General features: G+C 37.3%; 1 protein-coding gene across 2 annotated transcripts; it reads right to left on the bottom strand.

The window, feature by feature from the left end:
* Positions 1 to 255: 255 nt before the first annotated feature.
* Positions 256 to 9804, bottom strand: LOC143922562 (vesicle-associated membrane protein-associated protein A-like). 2 transcript variants are annotated; one of them, XR_013261591.1, is made up of 8 exons: positions 9514 to 9791; positions 4238 to 4390; positions 4047 to 4156; positions 3876 to 3962; positions 2787 to 2870; positions 2378 to 2482; positions 1490 to 1737; positions 256 to 944 (listed from the first exon to the last, which is right to left on the bottom strand). XR_013261591.1 is itself a non-coding variant. In XM_077445857.1 (7 exons), exons 1-7 carry the CDS (start codon positions 9572 to 9574, stop codon positions 1561 to 1563), a joined length of 777 nt encoding a protein of 258 aa, XP_077301983.1. In that variant the 5' UTR covers positions 9575 to 9804; the 3' UTR covers positions 256 to 1560. The 2 variants fall into 2 exon arrangements, 1 of the variants encoding a protein (XP_077301983.1); XM_077445857.1 differs by having other exon boundaries at positions 256 to 1737; positions 9514 to 9804.
* Positions 9805 to 10011: the final 207 nt, after the last annotated feature.

Genomic DNA, 10011 nt, shown 5'->3' with positions numbered 1-10011 from the left:
GTGTGTGTTCGTGTATGTGTATTTTTTTTGTGTTTACATGTATGTACGTCTGTAGACATATAGTATTTTTTAAATTTTAAATAAATTACTACCAACCTTTTATTCCAATATATTTAAATCATTTAAGCTGTATCACCATCATACAAATATGTATATTATATATGTATATATATATATATTTATAAATAATAAAATCGGTCAGTAATTATGCTCTCCCTCTTTTTCAACACAATTGTTTAAATGAAAAATTAGACAGACTTTTACGATATATATTTATGCGTATCCTTCGGTTAACATTTCTAATTTGAAAATATAGAATTAAAAATTTAGAAGTACAAATATAATATTTTATATGCTGGCGGTCATCACAATGTGCAAGCCTAAAGTATAATACGATTTTTTTATTAAACAACTTTTGATGGATTTAAAATTAAGTTCCTTGTATTAAAATAACTCACTAAAGTTGTAATATACCATATTAGATTTTGATTATTTCACCTTATCATGACCGCCGCTGTACCTAGTCTTACCGCATATACATGCACATTACGTATAGAGACAACTCTCAACGTAGCCTAGGAATACATTCCGTGAATCCGACGAGAGAGACACATTCATAAAACATTTTTTTTTTTTTAAAAGAAAATTGACACGTCTGATCCCAGACCGTCCTGCATCGGCGCGCGAGCGGTAAGACCAAATACACGCACACACAATATTTCCAAATACAACGTAATATTCGTAACAATAGAATTTCAAAAGGTAAAAATAAAAAACACTTAGGATTAAGAAATGAGAACATAATTAAAATCTAATAAGATCACCTAAACAATTGGTATACTATCAAATCCAATGAAAAACTAACTTTTTTTTATTTTTTTTTTCCAAGTCAAAAGGTAAGAAGTAATCATAATACACACATATATATACACGCACACATATACGTCACGGAGAGATGCGAAAACACACGTGCGAAAACCTCGGGGAATGTGCACATTCACCGGCACACGCAAACACCTCTAAAACATCCAGCAGCTAAATGAAGCCGTCACCCGACAAAAATCTCCCCTTATAAAATATCAATAACTTTAACACTTTAAGCCCCACCCTCCCCTCAAAATATCAATATTTGACGTTAAATACAAACAAATATCAATTATAATAATAAGCAGATAACAATACTTGTCAATTTTACATTAATAATTAAAAAAAAAAAAACTAAACGCAGTTATTTACATTTTGCATACGAGATGCGTGCATCTAAGTATCATATCCACTACGGAAACATTCATCGACCGATTACGGCCGACAAACATCATACATTAATATAATAATATATAGTCACCTTGTGTATGGTATGTATGTATGTATGTATGTATGTATGTATGTATGTATGTATGTATGTATGTATGTATGTGTGTGTGTGTGTGTCTGCTCACATTTCCCATGACGTATATGTGTGTACGTTCTCGTACGTATATATATATATATATATATATCTTATAAGGACATTTTAGCGTGAATATAGTAGATGATAGTCAAGAATGAAAGTAAGTACGTTCAGTTAAAAAACTTGCCAAACAAGAAGCTAAAAATAGCGATAAGCACGGCTGCAGCGATGTATGTCATAGGCACGGGTCCACTTGTGTCGGGAGATCCCAGTTGATACGCCGGCGGTGAATAAGAATGACGCTCGCTATCTTTGCCTGATTTCTGGCGCAACCGAGATATTTCTTCCTGAAAACACATTTCGCAAATTCTATTCAACGTACACGTTACAAGTTTGTCATCGATTTCGTCGATCGTACATCACATGTATATATATGAAAACAACAACAAAAAAAAAAATGCATATTCGTAGTAGTATGAACTCTCACATCGCACGAAAGACATTACACGTCACATTCACACTCTTCCAATGATCGATCAATCTAATATACATATAATTTCGAAACAGACTTTTTATACTGTAAGGAGCATCAAAAACGAATGAAAGGTTGAATATTATTTTTTTTCGATTCAAATAAATTTAATAAAAAAACAAATGAATATTTACTATTAGTTTCGCCATGTTTAAGCTGTTTATATATTACAAATACCGAGCGAAGCCGGGTAAACACTTGTTACATGTATAAAAAAAAATATATATATATATCGATACGCTTTATAAAGAGGCAACATTTCGCATTTCGCAGCAAAAATTACAACGTGTGTGCATACCTGAAGGAAGAAACACAATTAAACATTGAAAATTACGACCAATTTATATTACGCTGAAATATACAATGTAAACGCCACAGCAGCAATTTTATCAACAGGATAAATATATCTCACACGACAACAAAACTAAGATAAACGTATGAACGGAATGGGATACCTTTAGTCCTATATTTTCTTGCCGTAGTTTACTCTCCTCCTCCCGCAACTGTTTGACTTCCGCGGCCACTTTTTGCAACTCTCCACCGTTTCCCATCAACGTCGGCTGAAATCATTCACGTATTCAATTGAAAATCCGAACCACCGCGTCAAATATAAATAATTATTCGTACAGCAAATTCAAGAAATATAAACGGGGATATTTTGCATCGGGCAAAGCTAAATGCAAAGCGTCTCCCGACGGCAGACTATAATTGGATCGAAGTCGTCACGACACCATATGATCGGCAGATCCAGGAGTGTACGTTGGCCGAGTCCAATATTTACATGTGTATACTTTCATATGGGTTCTGGATCCGATATCGTGACAACCTCGATCAGATGAAAATGTCACGAGTTGCTGTCATTACCTTGGAAGTTGTTTTGTTATTATCCACAATCTTCTTGATTTTTTCGTCGGCGGCTGTAGTGTCAACATTATCAGGAGTCGGACCCTAAAAATTCGAATAGAATTTAATATATACAATATTATCTTCTTGTTTGTATGTAGAATAATACAAAATATATTATAATATCATTCATATTTAACCAACAGCATAGCTTAGTGGTAGCGTTAATGATAACCACCGAGAGGTTGTCAAGTTCAATCCTGTGCAATGAAAAGAATTTATTCAGAGTATTGTCTGTAGTGCTGCTGGTCAGACTACAAGTCGATCGTTTCCCATTAGAGTTTGCCAAATTATCTGATTTCATTGTTGAAACAGTTCCTCGAATTGGCAAAAAGCATCCTACCCACTATGTCACCACTATTTGAATATGATTTCAAAAAATTTATACATGTACAAGTTTAATACAATAGACGTCGTTCGAAACCAACCAGATAACGGCATCATGGGAAAATATTAAATTGGGTCCATCGGCTATTCTACCTTTTCCAAAGTATAAATAAGAAAAAAAATTCTGACTCAATTGAAGCTTTTCAAATAACACACAAAGGAATATAAAAAAATATAAAAGCTTGTAGTATTAGTTTGAAAACAGTAGCTTTTACCACTGTTTAATTGAGTTGCAAAGAGATGGTAAAAAGCCATTTATGGATATCTAGCTGTTATCGCTTCGATGTGCCACAACATTCCGATATAAATTTTAATGGGTTCGTTAATGATTAAACTCCTCTAGCTTCCTGTTGGAAACAGCAGCTTACTTCAACAAGATTCAAAATCAGATAACAAATTTTTGACAAACTGGAATTTCATTGAACTAACAGAGTGAAGAAGCTAATAAAAAGAAGACCACCATCTATACATCTTCAAAGAAAACTTTCAACCACTTCACATCTCGGATACCATACATTTTCGACCCTGCTCTTGATGACCCTGGGCTTTCTCCATTACACGTGTACTATATAACCTATCGACAATCTCAGACAAATGTGGCAAAACAAACATATACTAAAAAAAAAGACAAAAGAAAATTTTTTTTCACAAAATATATCAAACCTGAGTTTCATTTCCTGGGAGGCAAGGTTGTTCGAAGACACACTTTAGCTTATAATTCATAATCTTATCCGGGGCAATGCATTTCCACTGCAAAACAAAACGACACATTAGCATTTGGTTGAAGGAAACAACAAAAAAAAAACCCAGAACAAAATTAAAACATAAGCTCACTAATTCATCAGGCGTCATGATCCTTTCCCCTTCCGGCTCGACCATAAATTGAACCATAAACTTATGTTTGTGTTTTTCGGCTGCATTGAAAATGAATGGCTGCAGTACCACTATAGAATAAAAACAAACAAAAAATAATAATCAACACACTTCCAAACGTATCATCGAATTATTAAATCATCAATCCGTACCCTGTACTTCTATTTTGCTCTTAGCCGCTAAGACTCCGGAATTGGGACGGACGCAATACTTCTTCGGGGCTGTTGTCTTTAACTTAAAGTGAATCTTTTTGTCTGAATCGTTTATTAGCTTTATAAACGACACCACTGGTAAATTGAAGGGACCTGAAAACAAAAAAAACCAAACGTTTTGTTATATTTTTTAACAATCAATCTAATAGCAACCGTTTTCAGTTTACACTGCTTGAAAATCAACGATAATTGACTATAATAGAATCAATCAACTGACTCATACCTTGATATTATACTCAATGATAACCGTCAACGAGACGCAATTGAGATGTACACACAGCTTATTAAATAAAATGATGTATGCAGACGTCAATGGGCGCCATTTAAATCAAATAATATACAATGTGTATTACATAACTTGGTTACTTCTTTGTCGAGAACAGTGCAAACATTTGAGATTCATCTTATAGTCTTGCTTTTCAAAAAAAATCATCAATACCGAGACGATTTTTATATTCGTAGTACTATTCGATATATACACACGTAATATTATGGCGTTCGACTCTACAGTCATTATGTAACATTGATAATGACCGGAATCGACTTGAAACCATTATTTCATTTAACCGGCCTTTTATACATTGCATACAATCATGATAATCGCTGCAATGAACGTTCGGATGAAATTCTCAAATCACAAAGAGACACCGAGACAATTGCGGATGATTCACATTATCTTGATTTTGAGTGTGGCTGATAGTCGCCGACAAAATGAACACCGTTGAAATATTTTTGGAAAAGACAGAACAAGGTAGAAAGTACCTCTATAAGTCAACAAATCAACAAACCCAGACAGACACTGCTTACAACTTTTTTCAATATCAATCAATATTTGAACTGTGGACGAGGTCAAATGTTACAAGCTAATTTTATCGATTTTTTTTCTTAAAGTGCAACACTCGAGAGGTGAAATTTTGGCAGAAGTTTTGTTAAGCTGACCTCTTGAAGTGATGAAAATAAACCAAGTCATAATGACAAACTCTCACTAGAGCTGAAGAGCGCGTTCCAGACAAAGGTCGTGTCCAGCATTCCAAACATTCAGGAAATCAGCATATAAGAAATGATCTTGAGCTATAGAAGCTTCTATACATCACATTTTTAAAAATCAGAAGAATCAGCTGCTGAGGAATCACCTATACTGTCATCAGTAAAGATAGGCTTCTGACCACGGCAGTGTCCTTTGCGGGCGGGGCAACTTGCCAACGGGCCTTGTCCTTGTATTGGTTTTATGAATTTAATAATATCTAAAGACTAGCAGAAATACAATAAACAACGTTCTCTTCTTCCACTATCAAACTAAGCAAGTGCTCGGGATATGATTTTTAGATTTAATTAGTCAGAGGGAGAATTTGTGTCCTCAAAGTTCATAGAAAATAATCAAGCCTAATATTAGATGTCCATTGATTTGGTACTAATAATTACAACCAACATAATCATCCCATCTTGTTTAAAAAAGAATTCTTATTTTATAAATTACTAGCTGAACCCGGCATGCATTGCAATGCCACAATAACGCAAATGTACAATGAATGATCAATGTTTTAAAGACAATAAGCAACCAACACAGCACAGCAACTGTAGACATATGTACTTGTAATCAAAGTCCCGAAATGAAATAAATGAAAGATCCAAGTATCGTAATTTATATAATATTGCAAAAAATAACACTTCGAATGGAATAAGAAAGCATAAAAATAAATTTAAAAAAAACTTATATTGCTCATTTTATACATATGTATATAGTACTAAGACGAATCAAGCAGCATGTATACAAAACCCCACTATAGCATATGTTAAAATCAATACAATCTTTTAATTACAGCTCAACTCGATTCAAGCCTTAAAAAATACATAAACCAGAAAACGTAGCCAGAATGTATTCAGATTCCTTTTTTTATTTAAGAATGTGAAAGATGATGTGCTCAATTTACTAGACCCTTTTCCAAAAAGTATCTGATCCGACTATATGAACAGAAACTGACGAGGAACTAAAGTCAGCTACCTGAAAAGATTGTCAATGATCAAACTGAAGTAAAGTTGCAAGTACATGTGCACTCTGACTTAGTCTACAACTGGCCGATCTGTTACGGTGTGAAGATCTTCCTCGAAGTGAGAATCCCTATGAATACAAAACGAAGACAGTAAACTTGAATGAGAACACATCCAAGTTTCGAAATTGACGAGAGGCATTTCACTACTTGTCTACCTTGGCTAATCTGCATCTTAAAGCTCCATTTACACCAGACGAGTATTTGGCCGAGCACTCGTCCAATCTGAGCACAAAGCACAGTACTTGGCCAAGTGTTCAATCGGTCAGTATTAATACTCGGTCAGTAAAACAGTAAAAACATTGAGCTTTTTTTCTTAAACCAGTCACTAAAGGCCAAACTTGTACATATACATGCGTGCTATATAGAGTTCATTATCATTGAAATTCATAATCAAACTGCGGTTGGTTAGCCAATTGTGCGTGGCGGTTACAACAATTAAATCAGATAAATAACCAAACTCTGATAGCAATTAGTTTCAATGCCACAAGCAACACCACAGAAACTCAAACAGCTTACGATTATTTTAAATTAACGTCCAATCAAGCACAGATTCAGAAGGTGGGCATAATATTGACCACCCCTCAAGTATGTGAAAGAAATATTTGCAAATGAATAATTTAAACTTTAAATTTATTGATATTTTGTTCCCGAGTTCTCATTGAGCAGCTCAAAGAGAACATTTGCTCAGAAGTTCAAACGCTAGAGCCTTCAAAATGGATTAATGTTATGAAATACAGGCGGCAACATTTAAAAAGCGCCATCTACTATACCTATTCAATATGCATTTTGTGGGATATCATTAATTAAAATAAATTATCATACTATTATTTCTCAAAATCTTTAATTTTACATCTGACTCATTCTGTAGATAAATGGTCGCGACCCAAAATTAGCATATTTAATGAGTCCAATTGGCATTTTGTATAGTCGAGATAAATTGTTCTCGAGATAATATATATACATACTCCACATAATTGAAACAAATTATAATTATGTATATGCATAGTGTGTACAAGCGCCATTTAATTTAGATTTTCATGAAGATTTTGCTAATACTAATAAGCCAGAAGAGTGTTTCATTGAAACACAAAGTGATGCCACACTTTTAGAAAACGCAGTCATTGTATGCATTCTGGTTGAAATTAAAAAACGAAAAACCAATATTAGTAACATCGTGCATACGTGAGTCAGGGTTTTCAGCTCCAAGAGCCAGGCCTCATCGGTCGACTTGGTCCTCGACTCGGGAGACCAAAAGCGACCAAGAATCCTCTCAATATATGACGATACAGTGACACGTGCCAATAGTTTTTCTGCTGTAGAGCTTTCAATATGTGACTATACGGTCACACTTGTTCATAGTTTTTGCCGCTAGCAACTAATCGAGTGTAGCACCCTTCAATACATTTTAAGGGATAATATTGGTCGCTCAAGCAATAAAATCCCCAAAACCAGACCAGACCAGACATCGCTGGTCAGCCGATTTTATTGCTTGGAAGACTGATGAGTTGCCTGGTGTGGCATGCTTCATATAACTGCATACGTTCGATCTGGTCATGCAACTAGTCGGCCGACCAAGTCGCCCGGTGTGACCCAGCTGTTGCAGTGTATAATGAAACAGACTGCATTCATTAGATCTGGTCGCGCATCTAGTCGGCAAACCAAGCCACACTGGATGACTTGACTTTAAGACCGTGGCCACACTGGTAAGGCGATGACGATGCGATTGCGATTTTACTATGGTCGTCTTTACTAATGTGCGAAAAAATATTTATTCACGTCACCAGTCGCTTTACCAGTGCGGCCACGGCTTTACAATGCATAATGAAGGCCAAATTTCGAAGGCCATCGACTTCAGCCCGAAAAAGGTGTGGCCTGTTTAATACCACACCAAGATTTGATGGTCTCTCAAAACTTAGCATTAATGATATCAAATGTTGTTATTAACACTGTAGTTCTTATTGTTAAAATAAAATAAATGTTTGTTTGTACTTGTCATTTTATTCATATTGTATTGGGTCACAAAACCAAAACGGGGCCACTTTAAATACACCCCACACCGGCAAAAAATGCGTGCTCACGTAAAATGCGTGTTTACGTAAAATGCGTACTTACGTAAAAAAAAAAATATGGTTATTTTTTTTCGCAAGCATCTCATGTTCATTCACATCTTGAGTACATTAGAAATTATATCGTGGCTGATTTAAAAAGAATTTGTCGGTGATACTCCAAATTATCCAGCATGTATCGAAGAAATGTGACTTCACATCTGAAGTGATCGGCAGTATTTGAAGTATCGGTGTGTAAAAATATGGTCTAATCCACGTGACAGAATGAAACCGATTTCAAAAAATTTCTGGTTTCACAACGCCAAAATGAATTTTCTAAAGGTGCTGTTTAGTGCAGGGTGATTCTAACGTTTAGCCACCAAAACTATGAGGTCGTGTCTCAAAAAGGTTAAGAAATGCTGCTGTAAATGTGTATATATATATATGTATATAATAAGTTTCGTATTCATTCTTCGAAATCGTCTTGAAAATTTTTTGTATCTGTCGCTAGGTGTAACTTAGTCTCTAGCAGCGCACGCTAGTGCCTCAAATTGTATATTAGCATAGTGGCTATGCCATGGTGTGAGGTATTGGACCTTTTTTAAAATGGCAATATTATGAGACAGGTGGAGACGACGTCATATGACGATTGTTGACGGTTCAATATGACGTGGCCGCGATGCGTCACATCTTCGCAAAGTCGGATCGGCGCATTGAAAGATCAGGGCCAAGACACGCAGCACGCGGACAGATGCGCCAACATGGATTGCCGACGAAAAAAAGATGGCGGTCAGTCTGGCGTCGAACTCGACGGCCAGGAGACCCAAATAGCGGTTCGGCATGTCACACTGTCGGACATGTGTGCGCACACGTCAATCGGCTGCGTGCGCAATGCGACGAAGAAAAATCGAACGCGGGCGGGGCCCCGTGGGCGTGCGGAGGCAGGGGAGGGGGCGCGGGGCGCAGTCTCGGGGGGCGCGGATCTGCATTGCGATGGCGAAACGCGGGGGGAGGGGGCGCGGGGACGGAGGGGCGGCGGCCTAGGGCCCGAGGCCGCAGCTGCCGCGCCCCGCGCCAAAGGTGACAGACAGTAGGGGAGGGGGGTTTTCGCGCAAAATACCTTCGAACTTGAGCTCGGCGTGCGGCTCGATGATGAGCACGGCCTGCTCGGGCTTAGCCATGACGCGGAGACAAGATGTAGAAGTGGATACGGCGCGACCTCTGATCGGTGCGTACTAACTAGACGGCGATACGGACAAGCGACTGCCCGATCGTTCCAGCGACTGCTGTTTTTTTCCAGCCAGCACTCTTTGGAGCCGTCCGAGCCACGTCGCCGCCGATCGAACACAGGTGGCGCCGCGATCGCGGTTGCGGAACTGGGTTCGTCCGACCAGTGTTGCCATGTGCGAATGAGGACACACGATGCGAAAGTAATATTGGGCGTTTCTAATTTTGGGATGCGACTCAACTCATGCGTGCTCAAGCAATTTTGCACGTTTTTTCCAGCGAAATGGCGCCGTCCACATAAAAGATATCAACTAACGCGGTCTTCGTCACGGGCCCGAATATGAAACGCCCGAAAACGCAAATATCGGAAGGCAAAGATCAAAAATCGAAA

This window comes from Arctopsyche grandis, chromosome 2 (genome assembly GCF_051622035.1).
Source record: "Arctopsyche grandis isolate Sample6627 chromosome 2, ASM5162203v2, whole genome shotgun sequence".
Lineage (NCBI taxonomy): Eukaryota > Metazoa > Arthropoda > Insecta > Trichoptera > Hydropsychidae > Arctopsyche > Arctopsyche grandis.
This window is presented reverse-complemented; position numbering and strand designations above follow the sequence as displayed.

What these genes read in the sequence shown, in the direction of transcription:
- LOC143922562 (XM_077445857.1), bottom strand. Translation starts at nt 9,574, where the DNA reads ATGGCTAAGCCCGAGCAGGCCGTGCTCATCATCGAGCCGCACGCCGAG. An exon ending in CGCCGAGCTCAAGTTCGAAG is followed by an intron (nt 4,391 to 9,513) that starts GTATTTTGCGCG and finishes TTTTGTTTTCAG; the next exon opens with GTCCCTTCAATTTACCAGTG. An exon ending in GAGCAAAATAGAAGTACAGG is followed by an intron (nt 4,157 to 4,237) that starts GTACGGATTGAT and finishes TTTATTCTATAG; the next exon opens with TGGTACTGCAGCCATTCATT.